Genomic DNA, 27,255 nt, shown 5'->3' on the forward strand with positions numbered 1-27,255 from the left:
CCGTAGCACCCCGACCGAGATAATCTTTCACCAATTTCGAGTCGCTGATTGATCGTCGTGATCCATCGGCCGATTCGTGCGAACGGATCAACGCGGTGGAACAACACACCCCCGAAACATCTTTCCTCCTTCTTTCTCACTCACTCACTCTCTTTCTCTCACGATGCATAACGATAAAAAATTTGGAAGTTAGTCTAGGTTAATATTATAGGTGAACTAACTAAATAAAATGTACGGGAGCTTTTCACTTTAAAAAATAAGATTTAAATTGGATAGTTTACATTCGTAGTTACTACACACTAGGTGTTTGTATACATTACTACGCCACAAACACGTTTCGATTCTCCCTGCTCGAACGTGACAATTTAAGCTCGAGCGTTATATGTAAATTAGGAACGTGCTGCGTTGTTAACTTTGACAACGCAACAACTCTTTAGAATCTGTGGTTCCGTCCATAATATTATTTTTCTTAGCTTCCCTCTGCTTAGTACCTGAGACGTTTACAAGCGAATTGCATCGGTGATAGATCAACGTGTACAATGCTATCATTACAAATGCGTAAGTTGCAATGGAGGTTTATAGGGTCCCTGTGAAAACGTAGCTCCGACTACTTAAAACTGGAACGAACAACCATTGTACTGTTCCTTGATTCAAATGAATGTTTGCGATGAGGTAAAAAGCCGAAACATAATAAATCAGTAACTCGTCTAGTTTAATAGATACTAAACTGTAACACCGAAATATCGAGAAACATCAAGGAAAATGCTCTCCTCTTTTCGCGAAACAAACGAAATCAATCGGATGACGACAATAGATGAATGAACCCTCAGCTTATCAAGTAACTATTACGTAACTGTACGAAACTATAGGTCCAAAGGAATTGGGAGAATTGTTTAAAATGATTTGCATAAGGTACAAGGTGAAGAAACGTATTTGCGTACGGATGATACAAATCCTGAATTGGAATCCGAATACTATGAATTAATTATGTATATTCCTACTATGCAACACTTTCACAGATCATTTCCCACCATCTATTTCCTCATACACCAATGTAGGACAAAATGCATTCGTTACGATATAAATGCCACAATTTAAGCATACAATTCTTATTCCAATTTATCTCTTTACTGCGGCAAATTCAACAAAACAGTTTGACCTGGCGGCAGATAGGCGACTTGACGGGATCTAGACAAATTATGGGCGATATCTTCCGCGGCTTCAATTCTTCTAAGTTCGACTAAACCGTCACCGGCTTCGCCGAGGGAGTTTGCAAGTAAACTAGCCGCCTGTGCATCACCCTCTGCTGTGATGATTGCTGCCTTCTTCTGTTGTTCTGCCTTTTCTACTAAGAAACGAGCCTTCTCCGCTTCCTGCTGGGCTACTTGTTTCAATTCCACAGCCTGTGTAAACTCTTTTCCAAAAGTTAAATGCGTCTGAAACACAAACAATGTCCCTAAGTTGATTCCAGATCCTAAATTAATGTATGAACAACCACTTTGCTTAAGAGTATTACTTACGAGCGATATATCATCTAAGATTATTCCAAACTGAGCAGCTCTCTCTGTCAAGTCCTCATTGACTTTCTGAGACACGAGTTCTCTTTGCGTGATCAGTTCTCCTGCGTCAAACTGTGCAACTACTGCCTTCAATACCTCAGTGGTAATAGATGGCAACACTCTATCCTCGTAGTCTACACCAAGAATAGTATAGATCTTGGGTAGGGAATCTGCTATTGGTCTAAAGAGGATACGAAGTGTAATATTTACGTTTTGCAGATCTTTGCTTCCAGTTATAACAGGAACATTTCTTGGCCTAGATCGAATATCAAATATGATAGGTTTCTGTACCCAGGGAACGTAGAAATGTGTTCCTTCCCCTACAACATGATTCTTTATACCAGTGAATCTATCGAATATAACAGCCCTATGACCACCATCCACTGAAATATACAATGTTCAAATTCTTTAAGATGTGACTTGTACCCTGTCAAATGGATATTACCAAAAATAGAGAAAGACTGACCATTGTAAAGGGCTGAATTAACAACCACTCCGGACAGGGCCATGGCTACGCCAAGCTGTCCTAATCTATTCAGAAGTTGTGCCATTTTTTAAGAATATCTGGAACATTGCGTCAAAAAACACTGTTAAAATCTTATTGAACCTATACTGATGCAATCCTACAGACCGACTGTTTAACTATGGACGAGCAACCATAACCTAAACTTCACGATTACCGTACGAGTTACATGTATGACAGCCGAAGAAGAAACTTAACTTCTACCTGAATAAACGAATGAAACACTAAATGCTAAACTATACGATTAAGATCAATTGAAACCACTATAATAGTTGATCATTTTCTAAACAACCGGCTAGGAGTGCTGGTCCCGATCGGATTCACCATTACGACAAAATCTCTGTCAACTTAAAGATTCAATGTACTAATAAAAATAAAGAATAATAAGTGATTTCTATACTAACTTAATTAATCCTTACGTAACGAATTCTGAGTTCAATGTTGGAATTATCACTTTTCACCTCGCGTGTAGCAGTACATGCGTTAACGAAAGGAAAATGGAGTCTGCGCCCGGCTTGAAGAGGAACTGAACAGTAGCGCCTCTTAGCGGACACTTCTCACGAGGCAAATTTAAATGGATCACCATTAGCAATAAGAATTCAATTTATTGAACAACCAGAAAGATACAGAATATTTTCCCCAGGTTGGAATGCTGTTTGATCATATCGAGTACAATTTTTAATAATTCAATATGATAAAAAAAAATAACGCCCCCGGGTGGGCTCGAACCACCAACCTTTCGGTTAACAGCCGAACGCGCTAGCCGATTGCGCCACGGAGGCGAGGTACTGTAGCTAGCAAATTTTACCGAATATAACTAGAAGTAAACAAAATAAATAAAAAAAAGTATCATTTATATGATAAATAATTAAGTAGTCCATTGATTATCATAGAAATTGAATTCACTAACTTTTAATACTTCAGCCGAAGCATGTTTTATCAAACCATCAGCTTGTTCACGAAATGAGAAAATGATTAATAAAGTTCAATAGGTGTAGCAAATAATTGACCGAAGATTACCCAAAATAAAACTTTATTCTTTCATTCACAGTGTCTATAACGTTCTGTTACATAGGTATGCAATGGGGAGGGTTTCCTTAAATTATGAAGCTATTGAACATTTATGATTGTGCTCCTCAAACTGTATGACAAGATGTAGCAGGTTGAGTCTCGAATTTTTAAACGTTGATCGGTATTTGTTGTAATAGAGTTGACATGGAGGGTGTTAAAGATGCAGCCATTTCTCCACATAATCCACTTACTTGGCCTTTGATGTCAGTCATTGCTACTGTTAAGCTATTTGGTGTGTACAGGATGGTAATTGGCACTGTAGTCGATTGGATTATCCAGTGCTTATAGTTCCTAGCCAATCTGTACGAAAGACGATATTTTTATGGCATCGAAATATTAATCCGTTAACAGGGAAAGGAAAATTTACTGTGTAAACTTACTTAATAGCGAAGGAAGTGTGATCGTCGGGTACCATGACGCCATTCTCTGGTTTCTCTATTCTGTGGTTGTCAACTTCAACAACCACCTTGTCTTCCATGGGTTCAATTTTTATGAAATGTTCACCGACCGCGAACATAAGACTTATTCTGTTTTTGGATACTGATCTGGTCAAGATGACATAAACATATTCGATTCTATGCCAGGATGTCGCAACGTGTTCCCAATTTTGGGAAACTTCGTGTAACTCGGTCTTATTATCGAAGGTGAGCGTCACTTTAGGGTGGACCGTGCACAATTCTGTAATAGTTGTTGATAAGAATACATTAGTAATCAGATTCTCATTGATGATCCGCTGCCAAGTAAACAGGAACTCACTGAGGTTGTCGTTCAGGTAGTTTCTCAAAGTTTTCCAGGAGAACTGGACGTTGTCCATGAGGGAGTTCCAAATACTGTTACCATAAGGCAATTGCCATAATTCATGGGTATGGTGATAGCGATTGACAACTGGTGAAACTAAGAGATTCAAGTGGATTCTCGTGACATTGACAGGACTGACTTCTTTATCGAAATCCACGTGGTGAGAGGAAATGCCACGGATGAAGTCTTCAATTGTATGCCAGTTCGCTTCTATGCGCGACGGTAACTAGGATCAAGAAAGATTAAGTACGATGAAATCGCATGACACGGACGAAATACGGAAACTAGGGTGTAAAATTTCAAGCATATACCTTCTTCGAAACAATGTCCATTCCGTATTTTGTCAAAGTAGTGCGAATAATAGCGTTCCGTACGCACGCCCAAGTTTTAGGAACGTGGTGTTCGTCGGTTTGTAAAAGCGGATTCTTGGCATTCTCCTCACAGATGTCATGTAAATGATCGTATACTTTGTACTCATCTTTATTTTCCGCCAGTTCAGCTTTGGCATTGATCGTGACATCCATTTCATCGCGCACGCACTGATCTTCTATCGTTTTTCCCATTTGAAGCGTTACTTTCGTCTTAGTTTCCGGGTTCACGTTTCTGACATTGAATAAATCCTCGTTGTCAACGACCGGGTAATCCTGCTGACCAGTGACGCAGACCTAAAAGAGAAACAATTTAACGCTTATCTTATAGCAGAAAATCGCACACATTTAATCCAGTGATATCAAGGTCCCCGTACCTTCAAGTTCTTTTCTCCTGGAATCATTCGAGTGAGTACGGTTTTGAAGTTCTGTCTCGTGTGTCCAGCGGACAATTCATAATTAACATCTGCGTTCCACCTACATGCTGTCTGATCATTTGATATCGACTTAACGTCCATGCTCGCGACAATGTTCATTTTCATCGGAACGAAGACTTCTACTTTGTCGCATTTCGGATACTCGGTAGTCCGTTTAATGGAGAAGTCGACCTAACATTAATGACAAATCGCAATAAGATAAATGATATCCTGCAGTTAACGTCGTATACACGAAAGCCACTTACCTGTTTAGCAGGATGCACTTCGCTGGGTTTGATTAACAACCTATTCGTACAACTGGCTCGCTGGGAAGAGATCATGTCGTTCTGTACTACCTGTTGTAACCTCAAGAAAATCCTCAGGATTGTCCTCCAGCTTCTATTCGTGGAAGACAGACCTTGTTAGCAACTGTTTCGTAGTTCAACCATCGCCAGCTTATTCGTCGAATTCGCGATACTTACATGGTTTCGTCATGGTCAATCTTAAATGCGTTCATCCACGATCTAAGAGGCGTCGGAGTAACGTAACCATCGCAGTCTGTTACTCCGGAGTAATAATGAAGCCCGGTGTCTTTCGAGTCGATACTTTGCTCGCTTCTCCTGTGGTTCGCGACGCCTAAGACCTTTTGGATAGACATGCATTTGGGACAGCTCTTGTTCAGCACTCCAGTTTCGTCACCCGAGATAGTAACGTAGTTCCTGGCTTGGGTCCGTAATCCGGCGATAGAGTATTCTGTCAAGGGCAATCTGGCCGATGATACAGTGACAGTCTCCCACGATGAATCGTGGGAGATGGTCTGATTGATCGGCAAAAATATGTCGCGTGTTCCTGTTCTACGAATGGCGTGCCAAATATCGTCCAAGGGGTTGTAGATGGCCATGTAGTATTCCCCGTGCCGCCATTCCTGGTACTTCGCCGTCACGTGGACCTTCGACGTGTCCTTCTCCCACGCGACGTCCGCAGCATCGAGAACTGGCACCTGCGTACTCAAAATGGCCGGTACACCGAGGTCAGTGGGTATGTGGAGCTCGTACTGGTCGTGATAGTGAACGTGCTCGAAATGGAATGATTTGTCCATGAGATCCTCCAGTTTGATCAGATCCATCAACTGTTTGGAACAGGTCGCCCAGTTGCAGTGGAACACCATGTAGACTTTCTCGTTCAAAGTCAGCATCAGATTTACATTGCTATTCTTCATGAGCTTCGCGGTTCTCGTCACCCCCTTGAGCAACTCCTTAGCGTTCGGATTGACCACCACTTGTGTCCTTTTACCGAAAATTTCGTTGATTATGTCAGTGACCACGTTGAACATTCCGTCCACGTGGCAGCGAACCTACGAAGAAGATAAAAAGGAATGAATAGATCAGCAGTTCCGTTTACAAACAACCAAACAAACATTGAGACTCACTCCCCAACGGTGAGACATTTTGCGACCGACAGTCGTGATGGAATTGACCGTGACGAGAACCTCCGAGTTGTGCATTTCGTTGCGTATTTGGCTGAATTGCAGGCTGTTGGTGTACCCGAAAGTATCCTGCGTAGAATCTACGTGCAGCTTCGCTGAAGGAATTCCGTGGAACGACCTTATTCTCGTGAAAGCCAGGATCTTGTTCGCCATTTCGCGAGAAGGCAGGAGGCAAGCGTCGGTTGAGGAGGCGAGTCCTTTTAACGTATCAACATGGTAGTTGTACAGGTGCGGGTTCTTTTCGTACACCATGAACCAGTACATCTCCAAGAAAAGACGTTCGCTGGGTGTCGCCTTCATCAGAACGTCGTAAGCGGTAATCCTAAGGGTTGTCGGAAGAGTAACATTGCTGAGGATCGGCCAGAGCAGTTTGTGGGCTGTTTCAGGGTGATTGACGAGCACGTGTTCGACGGACCAGATCGCTTCCGTACGGATGACTTCCCAGCTGTCGGAAATCTTCTGTTCGCCGTTAATTATTGGCTTCAGAAGATCGATAATCTTGATCGAGCGAGTGTTCTTCAGGGCCATCAAGTACACCAGTTTCATATCCAAGTTGGGATTATCTGCGTAACGAGGCGCGTTAAATAATAGACGCTTAAATTTCTCGAAATAGAATGAGCTAAATATTATATGTTACGATAAGGGGATAGGGATACGTACTATGAACAGATTCTACGAAGCTCTGCAGATGTTTCTCCAAATCTGGCGACGTGCTTTCACTAGGGTACACTCTGTGAAGCAGACTAGCGAAGCAAAGTATGCGAGCCTTTTTCACGTCGACGTTGATGTTCTCGTCATGGCGGAGGAATTCGAGCATCTCCGTAACCAGCGATTCCGTGGGATGTTTCAGACTCATGGGGAGTCTCGCCAGCATGGAGATAGCGGTGAGATGGGGCACAGTGTTCTCGCGAATCGCGTTTCGGGTGAAGAGCCATGCAGCAGTGGTTCCAACGTTCGGTACCATCGTGAGGAAGATGTTCCTAAGAATCGAAAGCAAGAGATATTGTCGCCGATGTTCCTGAAGTCAAGAAGAATCGGTTCACATACTTCGTCATTTCATCTTTCTCGGTTTTGGGATGTTTGAAGACACGATAGACTCCGTTCATCGATTCTAAGTTCATGTAACTCATCATGTACAGGATCCTGTTGATCGTCTGGCCGCTCTTCCATTCCGGATGCTTGTCCACCTGAGTCTCTTTGAGATAGTTGACTGCTTCTTGTAATAGTTTCATCAGTTTATCTTTGACTCCTTTAAGATCCACCGAATGCCGGCCATGGGTAACGTCCAGATCAGCGGTGACCAAATAGTTCTCGGTCGGTTTGGTGTATGTGATTTCCGTGTCGACTGGAATGTCTACATCTGTGACTGGTTGGCTAGGTTGCGGGGAAGATCCAGTGAAGGTTAAAGTTTGGCTGGAAAAAATAGACGAATCGTAAGTGATCATTCGAAATCGTATGACTGAAGTTAGACGATTTCAATCTTACTTGGTCAGGAGATAGTGAGCCTCTGCGTTAGCTAACCAGGGGAAATAATCAATGACTCCTAGGGCATTGAGTTTCTTTATAAGAATCGAGTTGTCCTGGACTTCGAAGTCGATAAATTTCCTACTAACAGTAGTCATGGATTCCTGTATAAAATGCAACGAACCTTTGGTGAATTAAGGTCAATTTTGCAAGTAGTTACTTGACGAAACCGCGTTCGAGTATCTAATACCTCTGTATGGACTTGACACCTGTCGTGTTCGATGTTATTAAATTCATGGTAATGGAAGTTGGTACAGTTTGACGGTTCGTGCAACTTTGTGACTATCCCACGGTTGCCTTTTATCGATTGAACGTTGTAGACGACATGACAGGAACCATGAATAGTTTTCTAGTGGTAACAACCAAAGAGAACATTAACCAACATCCTCAGGATGTTCCCATCAGTCGTTACCTACCTCCTCCGTGATGAAACTGCCTGGTACAATGAGTTTGTTATGGAAGATGTTGTCCATGTCTAGTTGGATCATGGAAGCAATAGACTTCTTCATGTTCTTCGACCAGATTGTCTCGGAAGCAATCCATTTCATACCGTGCAACTGAAAGTGAGAAGTTCAAACTCTGTTCTGTTAACACGGGAAACCATGCTGAACATTTCAATTGGATTAACTTTATTACTCACGTGTCCGTTCTCGTCGAAGACAATCACGAAAGGATTTTCCAATACTTTGGCCACGTCCACCAAAGGTAACGGATTAACGTTCGGAATTTCGGAGTGTAGCACTTCCCCGTTGAACAATTGATGCCTAATATCTGACAATTTCACATAATAGGCGTTCTTCATCCTCGGGTGTAATGTGTACCTGCTGATACGCATCGTACAATCCATGCCGACGTGCGACGCGAAATTCGCTGGAGACATGACTCCAGCTTTCATGTCGACTTTGAATTTGTAATTTACATCCTGCCCCTCCGGGACGTACCCTGAAAGGAAAAGCATTGTTGTACTTTAAACTTGATAATCCGATGTTGCGATTCTTTGCTTAATTTTGTTTAACTTACATGGTACGGCCTGGACTGCCGCCAGGAACCCCAGCAACGCTGAAACGTAAAAGGATAAACATATTCAGTACGTTTAAAATTTCATAGTTTCCTGTACAAAAGAATTAGCCATCTGTTTTTCATCTTTGATTTGTCACTGGATAAATTACAAGTCTAGATTTAAGGACCTCCATCTCTCACTTACCTATTAGGGCGTTCATCATAGCGGGCTACTCGAAGAAACACTGACAATACGGAGCGCGACTTTCTGCTTTTATAAGACAAAAATCCGGGAATTTCCGCAATATGGGGAAAGTCAAATGCACACGATAACCCCTCGCGAAAGGGTGCTACAAACTGTCCGTGCCGGTGTAATCAATGCGAAGATAACCCGCCCGCGTATCGTTGCAGTGGTCCATTATTTTCGTTTTGAGTATCTCCGAAAGTGTCCGTTTACGCTTTTGTCAAATAAACATGTGCCTTAAATTTGTTATCGTTTTCGTAACAATAGATAACCGACTTCATAATGAAGCTTACATTTTCCCCGGTTTCCTACTTTTCCCTGTTCACTTCTTTTCGGCATTGAAATCTCCCGCTCCGCTCATACTTTTAAAATCACCTGCTTATAATAATAATCACTATTTAGTAATTGTTTATATAATTCAAAGAATTGGGTTGATAAGACGTAAACAATTTCTACGCGTGATAAGATGAGAATTCACCGCTACGTGTTAGAGGAACTAACAATAAATTAATGACGAAACAATCGACAGAAATTGCAATTCTATGCGCGAAGGGCATACAAAATGCGATTGACGGATTTAAATAACGTTATCGATTAATACTCTTGGCAATGACAAATAATAAACGATAGCGTGTTTACCATTTCGTGCAACAAATAATAAAAATAAGAGTATACATATGCAACGATTATGTTGCTTTAGCGCTGCAGATATAAATAAATGGAATGTAAATCTACATGGTAAACATAAATTCGCGCGTCCCATTGGTGGAGATATTGCAGCTGTATAAAATGTAATACAAGCGTTTCGATAAATGTATCGCAAATGCTTCCGATTAGTTTAACACTGATTTCCAGAAACAACAATTTAATTTGTTTAGGTTATGGAATTATGGAATTTAATTACTGAAATCGTATACTTTTCTTCCTTTAAAAGTCGTTGTCTCTCCTACAAGCGGAAGTCTAACAGGGAAGTATTTCATTCCCCGAAAGTATTTGCTATTACCGTGTGAAAATAATTTCGAAAATTTCCCGACAAACCTCTGGTCCGTTATCACCAGAACTCCAACATTGATGGAGTTAATATAAACAGAGGTAATCTGTGATTATCAATCGCTCAAGGAAACTGTCATTTTATTGTAATATTTTCTTGTACACCGGGTAGAATGATTGTGAAAATATCGGGTCAAAGTGTTCTCTTTTTCTAAAAGTAATTAATCTTTTAAGCAGGAGGAGAAGAGGGTGGGTCTACAGATGGGAAAGAAAAAATAATCAAGAATATACTGTTGTTATTTACAACTGAATATTTATTATTATTATTATTAAATTAATACTGCTCGCAGTCTGAAAACAAACTGTCTAATCAATGCTTAATTTCCTTCAGAAAATAGTCCTTCAATTTCTCTAGTGCTCTGCTGCGATGAGAGATCTGATTTTTCTCTTCTTTCGGTAATTCCGCGTACGTTTTGTCCCTGTCCAGAGGCTGGAAGCAAGCGTCCCAACCGAAGTCCCGTGGTCCTCGAGGACTCACGATGGTCCCTTGTGTTCGGCCTTGAAACAGTAAAACAGGATCCTTCGGTTCGCCGGCACAGTAGGCAAAAGTGCAAACCGCGTCTGCTGTTTTGTCCTCCCAACCGTGAAGCATCCGATGTAAACCCTCTGGACCTAATTTATCTAGGAACCATTTAATGTAGGGACCCGGCAAGCCCTTCATTGCATTGAAACATAAGCAGGTGTCCTCGATGATAACTGGCCCTTTTACTAAATCCGCTGCAGCACGACATTTATTGCGACAAATGTCGTCCATTTCTCCCTGGTATTCCGGAAGATCAATCTTTTTACTAGTGATCTCTAAAGGGAATTTCTTCCCGAGGATGGCCACGAACTCTTCCAGTTTCTTTGCATTTCCGGTTACAAACACGATTGGTTTCGACATCCTGTGTAATGCTGAAAGCATCGCAGGAATTAGATTCTGTTGTGCTAATTAAATCCTGCGTCTTATTGGATGGAAGAACGAAATACATAATACAGTTTTAAATTTCGCGCCTTGCGGCTGTAGTTAGGGTTGGTACGCCTGTTGCGGTTAACGGGAATGATTATGAGGAATTCATGATATGTACCATTGCTTTCTTTTGGACAAATTTGATCAAACTGTATTTAAATATATATCCTAGACTGTCACATTTAAATCCTTATTTATAAATACTGCTATTATTTCAGAAATTCATAGTTTTTAATGAAGAAATTACCTCTTATTTCCTTGTGAGTGGGGAAAATACGCACTTGCTGCAACGTGTTTCTTTTACAGTGTGACCAACAATGGACCATTCCAAGGTTGCGGAATTTTTTTTACAATTATTAAAGAAATAAATGGATATTTTGAAACTGGGATTAGTTAGAACAGTATAGGGGACTTCAAAGAATAGAACGTATGATTAATTTGCATTTCTTATAGATGATTTAATAATTAAATTGTCTTCTTAGAAAATACAGTGATTGCTATCTAGCGGCTAGGGAGTTACGTGGTTTACTGTAGACAGCGCCACGTGTCTTATTATCAAGCAGAAAGAAAATTAATTGTATCAATAGTAATAACAATCCTGCAGATTTTTTATTTAATATTTTATGTAAGTTATACACTATTATTTTTAATTTTACTGACATATTAAAAAGAAATTTATAAGAAAATTGATTGGAATTAGTATTGTCACTAGAATCACATCTAAAACAGTCTGTACCTTTCATGATTGGTTGGGGATTTTATCTTGGTAACAACCAGGAATCATTCAGAGAAGTTTATTCAGTGTGGAAGTAAAGTAGCAGCCCAAAAATGCCGAGTCAAGAGGTAGTGACAACAAAAGTAGTGGTACATCCCTTGGTACTACTCAGTGTAGTGGATCATTATAATCGGATGGGAAAAATTGGTAATCAGAAAAGGGTTGTTGGTGTACTTCTTGGATGTTGGAGGCCCAAAGGTGTCTTGGATGTATCAAACAGCTTTGCAGGTTAGGATCACTCCAATAATGACGCTAATATTTCTTATATTTTATTCTTTTATTGCTTCATACTTTTACGATAAGCTCTTCGTAATTTGTAGTTACAAATAAGTACTGAAAATATATGAAAATGGTGGGGTTAAATTAAAAAACGTCTTTGTTGTCTTCTCTACAGTACCCTTTGATGAGGATGACAAAGACAAAAGCGTATGGTTCCTCGACCATGATTATTTGGAAAACATGTATGGGATGTTCAAAAAAGTTAATGGTAAATATTCTCAGTGTACTGAAAAATGAAATGTTTGGTAATAGGGAACAGAAATTGTACTATGTAACTTTCTAGCCCGTGAAAAGGTAGTGGGCTGGTATCACACTGGGCCTAAACTACATCAGAATGATGTTGCTATTAATGAACTGATTAGGAGATATTGTCCTAACTCTGTGCTGGTTATTATTGATGCTAAACCCAAAGATCTTGGTTTACCGACTGAAGCTTATCAAGCTGTTGAAGAAGTTCACGATGTAAATATATATTTTATAAAGCACAGTGTTAGATATATGTTAGGTGTATTGCAATATTTCATTCTTTACAGGATGGTTCACCAACATCTAAAACTTTTGAACACATACCTAGTGAAATTGGTGCAGAGGAAGCTGAGGAGGTAGGTGTAGAGCATTTGCTCAGAGACATAAAGGACACCACTGTTGGTACCCTTAGCCAGAGAATTACGAATCAATTATTAGGTCTGAAGGGTCTTCACGAACAAATTAGGGAGATTAGAGATTATTTGCTCCAAGTTGGGAGTGGTAAACTGCCAATAAATCATCAGATTGTTTACCAACTTCAGGACATTTTCAATCTTTTGCCTGATATGACTCAGAGCAAATTTGTTGACTCACTGTACGTGAAAACAAACGATCAGATGTTAGTAGTGTATCTTGCCGCATTGGTCAGATCCATAGTGGCCCTTCACAATTTGATCAATAATAAATTAACCAATCGTGACGCCGAGAAGAAAGAAGCAGATAAGAAGGAGACGAAAAAGGATGAGAAGAAAGAAGAGGAGAAGAAGGATGAGAAAGAGAAGGCTAAAACCAAGAGCCAATGAGCCTAGCGTAATCGGGACTAATACGCGCGATTGAGACTGTTGATCGAAACGAAAGTTCACCAAACTCGCGAAGTTTGTCTATACATGTACAAATGTATTCTGTGTTTTAAGACGGTCGACATTTCGAGCTAACACCAAAAAGAAAACAGACAAGAATTATTCTCCCTTGAAGTGTTCCAGGATAGTAAACTTTCGAGGGATCTCACCTTGCATTAGATAAAGGGTATGATAGTAGGAACGCAGTTATTCAGATCCCGCAACTTCGATCTGGTAAACAGCCCGCAATTACGCGAAATTACATGTTTGCCGAGCATCTTATCTCCCTGTTAGGAATAAGCGACTGCTTCAAACTACCCATAACTTTTATGTAATGCACATATCTGACGACGCCAGATAACATTCTCACACCATAGACAGTGTAACACCATTGCAAACATGTTTTTCTAAAGAACTTGAGCTTTCATAAGTAACACACACTGCGTTGTTAATAAAAAGAGACAAAAAAAAGAGGGAAGAAACGAAAAAAAGAATATCGATCATTCGTACATATGACTTTATTTATTCTTCGTTAATACTCTGCGAAGGCCATGATGAACGGCTCACTTTGTATCATACGGAGCACCGCGCGAATCGTACGCGCGGGGCATTGAAACTGTGTACCGTAAAACAGCATTTCGTCATGCTTGTACCTGTACGATACATAATTTGAGATACACGCTGTTTTTTCATTAATAGACTTATCTCCTTACTTTATCCTTTGAACGACCACATTCTATACAAAAAGAGAAAGGAAACTAGAAAGGTACTTTCCAAATAGAAATTCCGATCGATACGCCGATAGACTGATCGTTGAGAACGTTCCATTCGTAGCGTTATTAGATGAAAATATACAACACGAGACATATCGGAGTCAGTAAAGTCCATCGACACATCTTTCCACTTCCACTGTACGCGGTGCCCACGTAGGGCTCTAAATTGGTATCGTTGTAATGCTGAAAATACCAGTTAAAAGAACTATCCTCGATCACTTCGGCATTCTCGTTCGAGGATTCGTCTTTCTCGTAGATTTGCTCTTCCGCGGTTTCCACGTTTCGTTGTACAGCTTCAGCCACGGACTTTTGCTTCTCTGGCTCGGAAGTCAGTCCCAAACGCGGCGAGGGGACTTTCGTTATAGTCGGCCGACCTAGGGGACGTAAGTTGGGTACTGGCATAGACGACGGGACTTGACCACCTGGGACCAAAAAGGCTGAGAGAGCGGAAGCTTCCGTTTCCCGGGGAAATTGAGATGCAAAAGAGGCGTTCTTCCGGCTCTCCAGTGACGTTGAGACTGGTCGTTCAGTCGTAGCTACATCAGAGACATCTGAAATTAACAATAACGTATCAACACCCACCCGAGGCTGTATAAAACTGTTATAACTAAAACTTTGCGATTCTACCCATCGGTTCGTTTCGAACAGTCGTCGATGTGGACGTTTCTTGGAACACTGCCGCTTCTGTTTCCCAGAAAATATTCTTCTCTGCCGTCGCCATTTCCGTCGACGTCCCTTTGGTTTCTTTCGTCGTCTCTATCATCGTCCTCGGCGTTGTCCACACGATTTTACTCGATACTTCAGTCTGAGGCTTCTCGCTGGCTCTATTGGACTTCCGATTTACCTCCTGGCGGTCGCCATTTTGAGTATCATCTGCCACAGAAGTTTCGTTCGCTTCTTGGGGCGATTCGTCCGCCGCGGCACTCGAATCGGACGTTTTCGTTGAGTTCACATGGCTGGAGCTGTACGCAACAATTCTATTAACTCTACCTTTCGATTTGACTATCTTTGACACAGAATATTCACCTGTTTCTCTTCTGCTCGGACGGTTGCCTCCTAAAATCGGCCTCGTTCGTTGGCATCGTGGACAGTTCTTCTCTTTCCTTGAATCCAACTTTGGGCCTGCTCGTTCTAAGCTGAGTCCTCTCGATCTTCACTACCGTGCCGTTCCCATTTTTCCATCTTCTTTTCTCCTCCTGCGGAGCACTCGAATTCTGCTGCATCGACGTTTCGTTTTTCACGTGTTTTTGGTAAGCAAGTCGAGGGTCCACGCTGGGCACGAAGCCGCCCTGTCCACGGGGCAAAGGCACGAAGCCACCTCGGTGGATTTCCGGTTCCGTGGGCGGGAACGTTCTGTAACGGCCCCTTCCGGGTCTCGGCGATGAATTCTTGCGCTCGGACTTCCTGCCCGAGTTTCCCCAAAGGTTGAAGTTTAGACTAGGCAATGGCACTCCGAAGAAGGTGAAGCCGGAGCTGCTGGGGGATGGAGGCATCAAGGTGTTCTTCTTCACAGGAACGGTATTATTCAACTGCACTTGAACTTTTTCTACAGCCTCGATGATTTTCGTGGTATCCGTTGGTGCAGTGATCTGCGATTGACTTGTTACGTTCGTTGTGTCGTTTCTAGGCTCTTGATAGTCCGAATACTCGTAAAGATAATCAGAGTCTTGCGAAGGGGGACGGGTTGATGATTCTTTGATGTTCATCCGCAATGGTACCATTTCCGTCGCTCCGTATACTAATGTGGCAAAGTAAGGAATGTTTCATTAATGAAAGCTTTATGATTGTTACACGTTAATCTCGGTTAATTGCACTCACGCGAGGAAGATACAGGGTACGGCGCCAAGTCGATCATTTCAGCCTCGCAGCCGGGGTGAATCGGATCTATTTGTCTTTCCCTTTGGCAATCCTGTCGAGATAATCTAATTTCCTTAAATAACGAGCCATCGGCGCACCTTGGACCCTCGGAAGAAGCTTGCTGAAGCCACCCTCGGAGCCATAACATTCCGCAAGAGCAGGAAAGTGGATTGCCTTTTAGAAATTAGATTAAATTGGACAATATCAGTTTGAAGTATTTAGATATTCTCTTAATCAGCTGCATGAAAACACTTTTATTCATGCTTTTTGTAAGTGAAAGTATATAAAATCGTTTTTGTGCAACGAAGTATAGAGTACTCAGTTAACTCGTTAATTACCATCAATATCCAGGACAGCGATATTCGATCTTAAACGTTTGAACGCCGCTTCCGAAACGGAAGCCATCCGGTTACTCCTCAGGCTGAGCACCCGAAGTCTCGGCATTTCATCGAAAGGGGAGCCTTGGATGGCGCAAATACGATTGTTATCCATCTGCGGGCAAAGTGGGAAACGTATGTAAAACGATCCCCTATCTTCCTAATTAACGATTCAGCTGTACGAATAATTGCTCCGCTAGCATAACGAACGTGGCCTCGCACCACGGTTCGTGGAGAAGTTTCACTCTCGACGAGAAAGTATTCGCCGTTATTACTAAAGACCGATCCCCACCATCATTTTTCTTTCGTTCTTCGCGATCGCTAAACGCAGTCGTTACGAAAATTCATACTATCATCGTTCCGAACAATGAAACACGGGCAAATAGGTTCGCATGATTTTTCCGCTTTCAATTTTGTTTCCCCACTTACTTTCAACTCGACCAACCACTCCATCGACGCCAAACTGTTGCTGGATACCCTGGACAATCGATTGTTGCTCAAGTCCAGAACCTCCAAAGATCGAAGACTCTCCAAGCCGACATAATCCAACGCCGGCAAGTGATTGTAGCTCAGATTGAGGAAGAGAAGGTGAGGCACGTTAATGAACGCGTTGCTCGCGATTTCCTGAATCCGATTCTCCTGAAGTTCCGCACTTTGCAACAACGGCAGCTCGGTGAAAGCTCCGCTCGGAATTATCTGATGGACGAGCACTCGATCAATCAACGGAACCATCTTATTTCTAAATTGATTGGAACAATCTATCAGAACATCATCTTTGCGTCACCTGCAACCGATTTTTCCCGAGTCTTATCGCCTGTAATTCTGGCAATCCTCGGATGGCGTTCCTCTCGATGATCCTGAGATCGTTGTTCTCCAAATCGATCAGCGACAAACGCGGCAGTCCGTCGAAGGCGCCTTCGCGAAGCTCGCGGATGCGATTTCGGACGAGCTTCAATTCGAGCAAGGCCGACAGGCTGCTCAGCGTTTCCGGCGACAGGATGTTCAGCTTGTTGAAGCTCAAGTCGAGAACCTGAAGTGCTGTTAAACCGTGCAACGATCCGGGTAACTCGGTCAAAGTGTTGTGCGACGCGTACAGTTCACGAAGGTCTCTGTAATTAACGTCGTTTCCTCCCTTTGACGTCGAACCATTAATAGAGACGGCTGTTTCCGTCGCGGGCAGATCAGACCACCGACACCTTTCTAAGCGCAACCTTCACCGCGCAGAATTTTGAAGAAAATTTCAGGGGGACGCGTGAACCAAGAAAGAAACTAGTTTCGACCACTCGTTTCGCATTAACGACAACCACGTATCCAATATTGACAGCCGAAACTTGATCCTTCGGGTTCGTTTAAATTCCTCGTCATTATTGTATTCTTTCGTATATCTTAATTTTCCATACGTCTTCACAAAGGACTGCTACCCGTTAATTAACAACCGAATAATTCGCGTGTGAAGGCAACATTAAGGCACGAGAAAATCAGCGACACGGCAGGATGGTGACGCTTCAGAGCTAGAAGGGGACACTTAAATACGAGCACGAACTTTCTAGGTGCCAATTTGCCGGTGACGCAACCAAATGACCACGAGTGAAACCGCTTTTCTACGGGCGCGTTAACGCGTAGAAAAACGCTTCTTTGTAGCGCCATTTTGTGGAACGTGACTCGCGTAGGCCTGAGACAGGGCTACAACGTTGTCATTTCGACTTTACCTGGTGTTGGAGAAGGTAGCGTGAGGGATCTGCGCAAGATTGTTCCTGCTAAAATCGAGCCTCTGCAGTCGGATGTTTTCTTGAAAGATGTCCGGTCTGAGGACTTCCAACCGGTTTCCCCGCAAGCTTAAATCCATCAGCGATCTCAGAGGCCTAAAGCTTCTGCCATGCAAAGTGACCAACCGATTATATTTCAGGTCCAATTGTTCTAATCTAGATAAACCATCGAACGTTCCATCTTCTATAATTCTAAGTGCATTGTAACCCATGTTCAGTTTCCTCAGATTAGGTAAATCGGCCAGAGTGCCGGGCGAGATCCTCTCGATTCCGTTCGCACTGAGGTCCAAAGACCTCAGTACCGGAAGGGCAAGATCCTGAGAAGACATTGCGGGCAGGACAACGATACGGTTCATGGGCATGTAAAGGTGTTCTATATTCCTCGGTAGACCCGGGACAATCTCTAACATTCGATTCCAACCGACGTCCAGCTCGTAAAGGTTGTTCAACTGATGGAAAGTTAGAGGATGAAGAACAGAGAGAGCATTTCCGGAGATGTTGACGTGTTCCAGGGCTGGCGTTTCCAAAAAGGATTCAGGCTCGATGAGTCCAATCGCGTTCCCGCTCATATCTAATCGTCTCAAGCTGGGCAAATTAGCCAGCAACCGAGGTTCAATGTGGCGGAAGTAGTTCTCAGATAGATCGAGCCCCTTGAGCGCGGGCAAGTTCCAAAATGGCGTCTCCAGGAGGTTCGACAGAGAATTGTTTTTTAAACGTAGTTCCCTGAGAGCGGGCATCGCGGTGAAGGTCTCCCTTTGCAGAAAGGCCACTCTGTTGTGATCAAGGTGAAGTCTTTCTAACGTCGGATGACCTCTCAGCGCTCCGAATGGTATCTCTTCGATTTGATTGTGACTGACGTCGAGGAGCTTCAGTCTGGGCAGCGCTTCCATGATCGACCTCAGCTCCGTCACGTGGCTGAGGTCGTTGTCGATCAGCCAGAACTCTTCCAAGCTGTTTCCAGGCCGGCGTGGGAAGAATTCAGGATGTATACGATGTATTAGATTGTGATTAAGATCCACGGTTTTCAAGGCAGGCATTCTTTGAAACGCTCCGGCGAACACCTCAGTAATGTGATTCCTCGATAAGTAGAGGCGAGAGAGGACCGGCAGGTCCGTGAAGGCTCCGTCTTCGAGACGATTTATCCGGTTACGATCGAGCCGTATCACCGACAAAGACGGCAGGTCAACGCTGGCACGACCGATCATCCCGGCGTCGACTATCGAATTCCCAATCAGCGAAAGTTCCTTCAGCTCCGGCAGATCGATCAGTGTTCGAGGATGCACCCAATGGATCCCGCAATCGGTGATGTTCACCAGTTCTAGTCGCGGCAGGTCTCGAAACAGGCCAGCCTCTAAACGTATCAGACGCGAGCTACCGAACACGTGAAGCTGCTCCAAGCCGGGCAAGTCTCGAAAGTTTCTGGGAGCAAGCTCCAGCAAAGCCGGGGAGTTAATCTGAAGATATCTGAGCTTCGGCAGGCCGGAAAACTTCGGAAGCTTCTTCATCACTCGGCTCTGCAAGGTGACTGCCTCTAAACCTTGAAGATTCTCGAGACTATCTATCGGCAAGGATCTTAAATCAGGTTCCACGACAAAGAGCTCCAACAAGGAGTCATGGAGACCCTCCAACCAGCCCGAGGACACTCTCTCGAGACGATTGTTCCGCAGCATCAAACGGAGGACGCGCAAAGTGGCGAAAACCTTGCCAGGCAGGCTGGGCAGATTATTGTTTTCTAGGATCAACTCATCTACTGGTCGGTCTAGGTAATGGCTCACTGCTTTTAGACCCTCTAGGACCTTCGGTAACTCGCTGTGACTGCACCTATTGGTAGAAGATGAATGATTAAGGGTCGGGAGAAGGTTTTCGCGATCCGATCGTCACGCGACACTTGCCAGATTTGGATCTCCATGTCGCGAGTAGAGCATCTGCAAGGTAGGATCCTCTCCTGAGTAGGACATCCGTACTCGGCGCTCAGCTGGCCACCGACACTGGCGCAATACAGTGCCAGAAACCAGCCGGCTACAAAGAGGCCTCCACCTTCCGGTGGTTTAACCATCGCGCATTTGTGCCTTGGTCTACGACCTTAGATTCCAGTCCCGCATTTTCTGGAAGAAAACACGTTTCCGCGTGGCGCCGGCCGTTCTGCGACTCGAAAAAAGAAAGTTCTCTCGAAAGCTGATCCCATCTACCGAAGAATATTCATGAGTTCGGCGGCGACGAAACGGCTTTTTCCCTTCCACTGTTGGAAAGGGAAACGGGTCCTAAGTATCACGAAAGTAGGCGCGTACTTCGGGCGTTAAAGTGTCCATGGATGTCACGGTGGTTTCCGTGCGTAAATCGGGGAACGCACGTGTGTAGACTAGTTGCTTACACGTCACGGTACTAGACGACAAAATTAATGCCTCGTACCGCAAGCAAAGCTAAACACCGCTAGGACAATCCTTCCCCGTAACGATCGCTGTCGCCTGGAACCCGCCGCGACACGGATCAGGCTAACAAAAGATTTCGAACGTTGGAAACTCGAATTTTGTAACTGAATCGAAGAGGGAGGGGGGAGGACTCGATTAAACGGATTAACGCGGAAGAGAAAAATCCCTTTGCTCTATCGGATAGAACGAAGACAAAGGTATTCTCCGCGGCTGCTGTCACGGGTGACCACGTGTGTTTCATAACGCGTCTTCCGTAAGTACGAACAATTGGACGGCCTGGAAAGTCAGCCGAACATGAAGAATGCCGATAGCAAGTGACCATTAGTAAAAAAGGAAACGAAGATTTCAAGTATCGCGCGTCTACAATCGAAATGCTACCGTAAATTTAAAGGAGCGCGTCAGGTGGCGAGAATACAGGTCGCTGCACTCACGTGACTGCATTTGCATCGCGCTGAACTGATCCGTCTGATTGTTACAAAATCGTTTCTCATCGTTCGACCAACTGTAAGGGTAACCCCAATTGCGTTACAATCGTAATCAATCGCGTTTCCCGGATCGTCGCGTGATTCGAGCCGATTCAGTGATGCGATTCATCATCGCATTCACGACGCGAACAAATGATACAGGTGCAGCGGCAATCTCCATTGTCATCGTCGTCGCGAGCGGCCACGATCGAACCGCAACGATCGCGTATGATCCCAGTGAAAGTGACATATACTTCCTCAGTTTTCCTCCGTGACTATCGTTCGTACAGAACCCCACCAGGCGTCACGGAATTATGCAACTTCGATATGAAGTCGAATACCTTTCAAAGGAACACGAACGGGATCGATCGAACGCGAAATATTCTTTATTTTATCTCGAAAACTATGAAACTCGCGAGATCGCCACCCTCTTTACGCTTAAAGTCACCCCTACCTTCGAGCTCGCGGTACTTGTCGACGGTTCCGAGTTACTCCTCGATGAAATAATGCGACGCGTTGATTTCGGCTGAATCGAAGGTACCGCGATCGTTGGAGATGCGACACTTCCTCGAGCTAAGGGATCGTGAAACACTGTTTGTTCACAAACCAGGGAGCAACACGTTTCGTACACGTTACGGAAAAGCAAGAGCCTCGGTGCTCTCGTTACGGACAGGCACGGACTAACTACACGAAGAACTTTTGTGCAAAGCGTGCTGATGCACAAAGTCGAGGGGAGAAGATGACTGTGGCGTGGGCGATGGCGAGCGGGACGAAAAGAGAATTGCGAAGTGCTGTGTCCAGCTACCGTGAAGGCACGCTTCCAGGAAATTCTTCCCTTTCCACCGAATCTTCGCGTCCGAATAATTCGGCGATGGTGACAATTTTCGAATTTGTCGTTCCGCCATGCCCGAACCTTTGTGTTTCGTGGTTGTCAAAATAATTACAGTCGGTGGCCGTAAAATTCGCAAAGCATTCGTGCGAGCAGCACGTTGAGGCCTGTGCTACATTTTTATACCGGAGTCCTGTTTCCTCGAATTTCATTTTGTAATACTGAGATTTGTCTTGTAAAATTATTTACAGTTTCTTTGGCTGGAGACAACGACGATTCCCATGATTTTCTTAGGAACGTGCAGTTAAATGGGTTCCAGTCCAGATGACACGAGTTCCGTCTTTCTTTATCCGCTTTTTGCGAGATGTGGAAAATGTACGGTAGCCGGCAACGGTACTTGCAATGCAAACTGTTAAATCTTAACAAGTTTCATTAAATTAGGAATCCTTTGGGTTGTGGACATCCAGACGAACGTTGCTTTGTTGCACTCTGGGTGAATTTTTGTAAAATTTCGAGGCCCCTTTCAACATTCGTTCTACACTGAAGTTGTTTCGCATGGTAGAATGAAAACAAAGTATTCGACGATAACCGGTTCTAAACCTTCGAGACTGTCTGGATGCTTGAGCCGAATTTTTGAAAGTCACAAAAATGTAACTACATTATTTCAATTTCTGAGATTCATTATAAAAGCAGCATCGTAATCGTATTGAATAAATAAGATTTCAATTACAGCAAATATTCTTTCATTTTTTACGTATTTCGCGAATATAATATACATATTCACTACGCCTATTACTGTATTTAACGCGAGGAATCTAATCAGTCAAGAATTACAATAATTATTCAATAAATTATTCCGTCTGCATGTAAGTCTACAGAATGTTTTCTTTAGATACATTCATCATTGCGCTGAAGGTCCAGCACCTAGTGTCTCACAGACACACGGGAATGAAGGAAATCTGTGTTCTAACTGGTTTTCAGAATGAACTAAGCTATAATATCGTACAATCAAGTGTGCCTACGCCAGTTGTTTATCGACACCTCGACTAGAAAAGACACGTTGATCTCTTAGCGATATCGTGACAAACAATTACCAGCATCTTTCCGTTGCAATGTGGTGCCGGAAGTTCTTAGATACCCCCCGACGTTTGTCGACGAGCATTTTAAGAGATTTCCACGTTAGTAGTACTTTTTCTTCCCAAAATCTTAAAGAAAATAAAGATAATACCTTGGACACAGTGAAGAAACCGCCGAGGATATTGATTACTGGTATGTAAAAAAACAATTGCAATCTCTATTACAAAGTCAGCTGTAGTCTTTTAATAATTGAACATGAATAGTAAGAATTCTCTTGCCGTTTCCACTTTTTTTATCGCGCAAAGATATGACTCAACGATGGCGGTACACTGTTTAAAATGATTCATTTTACTTGCAAATTATCATTGATGATAACTAGTGCTTTTTGCATTGATTTCTACGCATACATTCTCACCAGGTGGTCTCGGGCAGTTAGGCACCGAGTGCGCGAAACTGCTCCGAAAAAATTATGGCAACGAGAACGTGATACTCTCCGACATAATCAAACCGACCGAGGAAAGTCTGTCATCCGGTCCCTTCATCTTCGCCGACATTCTCGACTTCAAGGGCCTCCAGAAGATCGTGGTGGACTACAGGATCGATTGGTTGATACACTTCAGCGCTCTCCTCAGCGCTATCGGCGAGCAAAACGTCCCTCTCGCAGTGAGAGTTAACATAGAAGGTAAAAATGACAATTTCGCGAACGTTCTGGGACATTTCTAGAAGCATTCGCATTACCTTCGAAGACCGCGCTCGAGTGAAATGGAACGCAGTGGCGAGCGAATTCGTCGTTACGATAATAATTATATTGTTACCGCGGCACGAATAGGAAAGTGCCTCGGGGAAAGTGGATTTTTCCTTTGGCCCTCGTTAGTGAAATTCTTCGTGTAATACAAAGTGGTTTCATCGTCGTTGAGAAGGTAATTTTTCGTTAGGTATGCACAATGTGATCGAGCTGGCGAAACAGTACAAGCTGAGGATATTCATTCCGTCGACCATCGGTGCGTTCGGTCCCGATTCACCGAGGAATCCCACCCCGAATGTCACTGTCCAAAGGCCCAGGACAATTTATGGTGTCAGTAAAGTACACGCCGAGCTATTGGGCGAGTACTATCACCATAGATTCGGTCTTGACTTCCGGTGTCTTCGATTTCCGGGGGTCATCAGCAGCGACCCACCCGGTGGTGGAACCACAGGTACTCGTCATCTATTCTTTTTTTTACTGTGTAATGAAGAATGTATTTTCCTCTATTCTTGTTGTCGTTAACGGTTCGAATTTTATTGTAAAGCCAACTCCTTGGGGCACGAAGTAGAGCACGTTCCCGGGCATGATTAGGGTAACTGCATAATAGTGCAATCCATCGCTCCTCAAGGACAATAGTATTAGTAAATTGTTGAGTGTCTCTTGATCATGAGCCGTGAGATCGTTCCTTGCGTTTCCGTTATCTCCTGATGCGTAAATCCAAGAGTAACTGCATGGAATTATGAATGAGATTGTACAGAGTAGAACATTTCCAGGAGAAACTCATTAATAAACACGAGACTTTCAGATTACGCCGTAGCGGTGTTCCACGAGGGATTAACTGCCAAAAGATACGAGTGTTATTTGGAGCCTTACACTAGGCTGCCGATGATGTACATAGAGGATTGTCTGTCAGCGTTGTTTCAATTCTTGAACACTCCGAACGAAAAATTGCAGAGACGAGTTTATAATGTCACCGCGATGAGCTTCACGCCGGAAGAACTGTTCAGCGAGCTTAAGAAACACGTTCCCGATTTAAAGATTACGTATAAACCGGATGGACGACAATGCATCGGTCAGTGATTGATAGTTTTATAATAATATATTTATCTGAAGCTGTTTTTGTCGCTTGAATTTTAGCTGAAAATTGGCCGCAAGTGTTCGACGATAGCGAAGCGCGACGGGATTGGGGGTGGCGGCACAAGTACAATTTAGAGAGACTAGTGGAGTCAATGATACGCGACGTGAAGGCGAACTTTTTATCGAAAAAGGCATTGAAAGAGGTCAATAGCTACGTATAATGCGACAACGTTTAGGAAATGACGCTCTTGGAGTAGACAAGTTATAAAAATATTATTTATTTTACAATAAATTCGTGATTACAAAAATTGCTAGGGTATCCTTATTTTCATTTACATGTCTTCACACATTAACTGGGCAGTAATTTCATCAATTTCAAGAGTATCTAGTCTTTTCGGAGTAGCTCTCGTTGCCCTGGACGGTGTCATGCTGGTCCTTTCCACTTTCCTTAGCGGTGTACCACTACCACTTTTGTCTGCGATTCTTGAAGGCGTACCGATCGATCTATCGATATTCCTCGACGGGGTAGCGATGTTTCGGTCTCGTCTCGTGGGAGTGTTACTCACTAATCTCTCGCTGAATCTTCCACTTTGTGAGAATTTTTCTTGGCTATCGTGTTCTACAAGACAAGGAGAGGTAATTTTATTTATTTATTTAACCGCTACAGTTCGAGTCGATAAGCGACATTTTAGATTTTCACCTGTAGATTCATCTTTGGCCAATATGGCTCTACTCTCTACAAAGTATCCATTAGGATGAATAATAGGCTTGTCCGGTAAGCGAGTATGTAAAACTTCGAAGTATTTGGTGCAAGCAATAAGATAATGGCCATGTTTCGATAGATCTGCTATTTCATTAATATTTGTTGCGGGTATACCGTAACTACACAATTTTTGTCTTAACGATTCAGTATCCATGTGCCTGTACGGGCAACCATGATAGTCCCCAGGGCCTACTGACGATGTTATAATTTTTGTACATCCCAGAGGAGTGTAATTCGTTTGTTTACCCTCTTTACCAAACATGTGTCGTACCGTATATGAGTATTGTTTTTCAAATTTGTCTGGATCTATTTTTTTTGTGAACTCCGTTCTCCAAAAACGCAGTGTATCTTCCATTGTTACCCCTATACCTTTTATGAATAAACCGTACTGAATACGCCCACTATTTCTAAGATGATGATGAGTCCTAAGTGCTTCATGTAATGTTCTCATACACAAAGGATAGGATGTTTTCGATAACTAAAAATTATCTTGCATTACACAAAAGCAAAACTTTGTGGAATAAATGAATTACCTCGTCCAGTTTATCTACGGGTGTATTATTGGTTGTCCAAACAACACGAGTCATACCAGAAAAAGAACCAGGCAGAGATTTGAGGAAAGACATTAATCTTTCATCATCGGATATATTTACAAGATAATTCTTTGCATACTGTGTAATACAATGCATTTAATAGATTTTGAAGGACTTACTTTTAATTATATAATGTATGTAACAGAACACTTACCTCCATACCATCAATCAAGGATTTTCTAAAATAAGAAACAAATAAAGAGACTAAATCTATTTGGGGAATGTATGCTATTCCATTTGCTACATATACTCTACGTGATCTAATTAGGTCAATGACCTTTTGAAAAGGTACTTTATAAAATTCAGATGTGTCAATATTTGAAACTTTTGATGTAGATGAATGAAGCTCTTCCCTAAGTTCATCTTTTTCTTCTCGAGTAATCTGTGTAATAAAATGTATGCCAGTTATATCATTAACCATTCAATGGGTCAACTTTATTCCATTAATTTATCTCTTACTTGTTGGCATTCAATGTTATGAATGCTAAGCAATTTCAATACTCCTGTTGGATCTAATGAACTAAATCTCAATTTAAACAATTCTACCTCCTGATTAATAAACCACATCTGACGATCTGGTTCTTGACAATATGACAATCTCATTATATAATGGGAAAAATGATCTTTTTTTCTACATTGTAAATCTGTTTCTGTTGGCGACTTGCACCCTTTTCCATATAAAAGATGTACAAAATATTTAAGCCCATCTTTCCCTAAAGCTGTACTGAGATTTTGTTTACGTTCCTCTGGTATCTTTAAATCTGTTCTTACTGCAGTATTTTCTACATGTTGTAATACTACAAAGAATCACATCTTTCTTCAGTAAACTTATTCTAATCACATTCATTAATTAACTTCAATTGTTAATTCCCTATTAAGTGGACACTTACATTTTAATCTTTCCATACCCAACTGTTGAAACTCCACAAATGGAATTTCACCACTTGGAGGAAAGTCATACATTTGTAGATCATGGTTATAAATCTCTTGGAGATCATTTGCCTCAGCATTGACTGTATATCGTCTTCGTTTAGTGTACTCCATTTTCTAAAGGAAATTGAATATACAGTGTAATACTTCACCTTCGGATATGTTGAACACAGTATATGCAGTTTCATTTTATTACATTATTTTTTAAAAACTATTAATAATAGAAATTTATATTATATAATTATGGCATGCGAAAAAAACATATACACTTACCAAACGATATTTTATTTCCGGTAAATAATCATTCTTAATACTTATTCTACGTTAAAATACTAAAGATCACACACCAGAGTTAAGCAGCCATAATAACTTCACTGTGTTTGGCGCGCTTTTTTCCCGCGCTTATTTAAAAACATACGAGAAAAGCATACGCCATTATTAGAGGTAAA

General features: G+C 42.5%; 7 protein-coding genes and 1 non-coding gene across 13 annotated transcripts; 2 read left to right on the forward strand and 6 right to left on the reverse strand.

The window, feature by feature from the left end:
* Positions 1-695: 695 nt before the first annotated feature.
* On the reverse strand, positions 696-2,648 carry Phb1 (prohibitin 1). Its single transcript, XM_031980098.2, has 4 exons — positions 2,487-2,648; positions 2,026-2,123; positions 1,521-1,942; positions 696-1,436 (listed from the first exon to the last, which is right to left on the reverse strand). The coding sequence occupies exons 2-4, from the start codon at positions 2,108-2,110 to the stop codon at positions 1,128-1,130; spliced, it is 816 nt and encodes a 271-aa protein (XP_031835958.1). The 5' UTR covers positions 2,111-2,123; positions 2,487-2,648; the 3' UTR covers positions 696-1,127.
* Positions 2,649-2,790: 142 nt separating this feature from the next.
* Positions 2,791-2,864, reverse strand: TRNAN-GUU (transfer RNA asparagine (anticodon GUU)). The gene has a single exon. It is a non-coding gene; the product is annotated as a tRNA-Asn (tRNA).
* Positions 2,865-3,179: 315 nt separating this feature from the next.
* Positions 3,180-9,047, reverse strand: Vhdl (larval-specific very high density lipoprotein). The gene is made up of 16 exons (XM_031980144.2): positions 8,950-9,047; positions 8,766-8,804; positions 8,386-8,687; positions 8,162-8,302; positions 7,936-8,094; positions 7,707-7,849; positions 7,269-7,634; positions 6,882-7,201; positions 6,165-6,784; positions 5,218-6,089; positions 5,002-5,134; positions 4,697-4,927; positions 4,263-4,616; positions 3,910-4,177; positions 3,534-3,831; positions 3,180-3,453 (listed from the first exon to the last, which is right to left on the reverse strand). The coding sequence occupies exons 1-16, from the start codon at positions 8,966-8,968 to the stop codon at positions 3,261-3,263; spliced, it is 4,458 nt and encodes a 1,485-aa protein (XP_031836004.1). The 5' UTR covers positions 8,969-9,047; the 3' UTR covers positions 3,180-3,260.
* A 1,219-nt stretch (positions 9,048-10,266) lies between these two features.
* On the reverse strand, positions 10,267-11,391 carry LOC116428451 (inosine triphosphate pyrophosphatase). The gene is made up of 2 exons (XM_031980111.2): positions 11,235-11,391; positions 10,267-10,932 (listed from the first exon to the last, which is right to left on the reverse strand). The coding sequence occupies exons 1-2, from the start codon at positions 11,311-11,313 to the stop codon at positions 10,349-10,351; spliced, it is 663 nt and encodes a 220-aa protein (XP_031835971.1). The 5' UTR covers positions 11,314-11,391; the 3' UTR covers positions 10,267-10,348.
* A 333-nt stretch (positions 11,392-11,724) lies between these two features.
* Rpn8 (regulatory particle non-ATPase 8) lies at positions 11,725-13,822 on the forward strand. Its single transcript, XM_031980110.2, has 4 exons — positions 11,725-11,990; positions 12,157-12,249; positions 12,325-12,503; positions 12,575-13,822. Exons 1-4 carry the CDS (start codon positions 11,816-11,818, stop codon positions 13,088-13,090), a joined length of 963 nt encoding a protein of 320 aa, XP_031835970.1. The 5' UTR covers positions 11,725-11,815; the 3' UTR covers positions 13,091-13,822.
* Positions 13,607-23,093, reverse strand: atk (artichoke). Of its 6 annotated transcripts, none has more exons than XM_076373603.1 (10): positions 22,850-23,093; positions 19,792-20,004; positions 17,843-19,720; positions 16,918-17,242; positions 16,563-16,829; positions 16,095-16,248; positions 15,718-15,930; positions 14,926-15,637; positions 14,527-14,876; positions 13,607-14,450 (listed from the first exon to the last, which is right to left on the reverse strand). In XM_076373603.1, the coding sequence occupies exons 2-10, from the start codon at positions 19,953-19,955 to the stop codon at positions 13,966-13,968; spliced, it is 4,548 nt and encodes a 1,515-aa protein (XP_076229718.1). In that variant the 5' UTR covers positions 19,956-20,004; positions 22,850-23,093; the 3' UTR covers positions 13,607-13,965. The 6 variants fall into 6 exon arrangements, with proteins under 6 accessions (XP_076229718.1, XP_076229724.1, XP_076229716.1 ...); XM_076373609.1 differs by having other exon boundaries at positions 14,527-14,861; positions 19,792-20,041; XM_076373601.1 differs by having other exon boundaries at positions 19,792-20,041.
* Positions 22,478-24,830, forward strand: Tdh (L-threonine dehydrogenase). Its single transcript, XM_031980100.2, has 5 exons — positions 22,478-22,890; positions 23,117-23,380; positions 23,634-23,894; positions 24,249-24,515; positions 24,581-24,830. The coding sequence occupies exons 1-5, from the start codon at positions 22,734-22,736 to the stop codon at positions 24,739-24,741; spliced, it is 1,110 nt and encodes a 369-aa protein (XP_031835960.1). The 5' UTR covers positions 22,478-22,733; the 3' UTR covers positions 24,742-24,830.
* LOC116428441 (DNA primase large subunit) lies at positions 24,783-27,193 on the reverse strand. Its single transcript, XM_031980099.2, has 7 exons — positions 27,080-27,193; positions 26,767-26,923; positions 26,336-26,673; positions 26,031-26,258; positions 25,817-25,954; positions 25,221-25,761; positions 24,783-25,139 (listed from the first exon to the last, which is right to left on the reverse strand). The coding sequence occupies exons 2-7, from the start codon at positions 26,918-26,920 to the stop codon at positions 24,853-24,855; spliced, it is 1,686 nt and encodes a 561-aa protein (XP_031835959.1). The 5' UTR covers positions 26,921-26,923; positions 27,080-27,193; the 3' UTR covers positions 24,783-24,852.
* Between the last annotated feature and the right edge of the window lie 62 nt (positions 27,194-27,255).

This window comes from Nomia melanderi, chromosome 1 (assembly GCF_051020985.1).
Source record: "Nomia melanderi isolate GNS246 chromosome 1, iyNomMela1, whole genome shotgun sequence".
NCBI lineage: Eukaryota > Metazoa > Arthropoda > Insecta > Hymenoptera > Halictidae > Nomia > Nomia melanderi.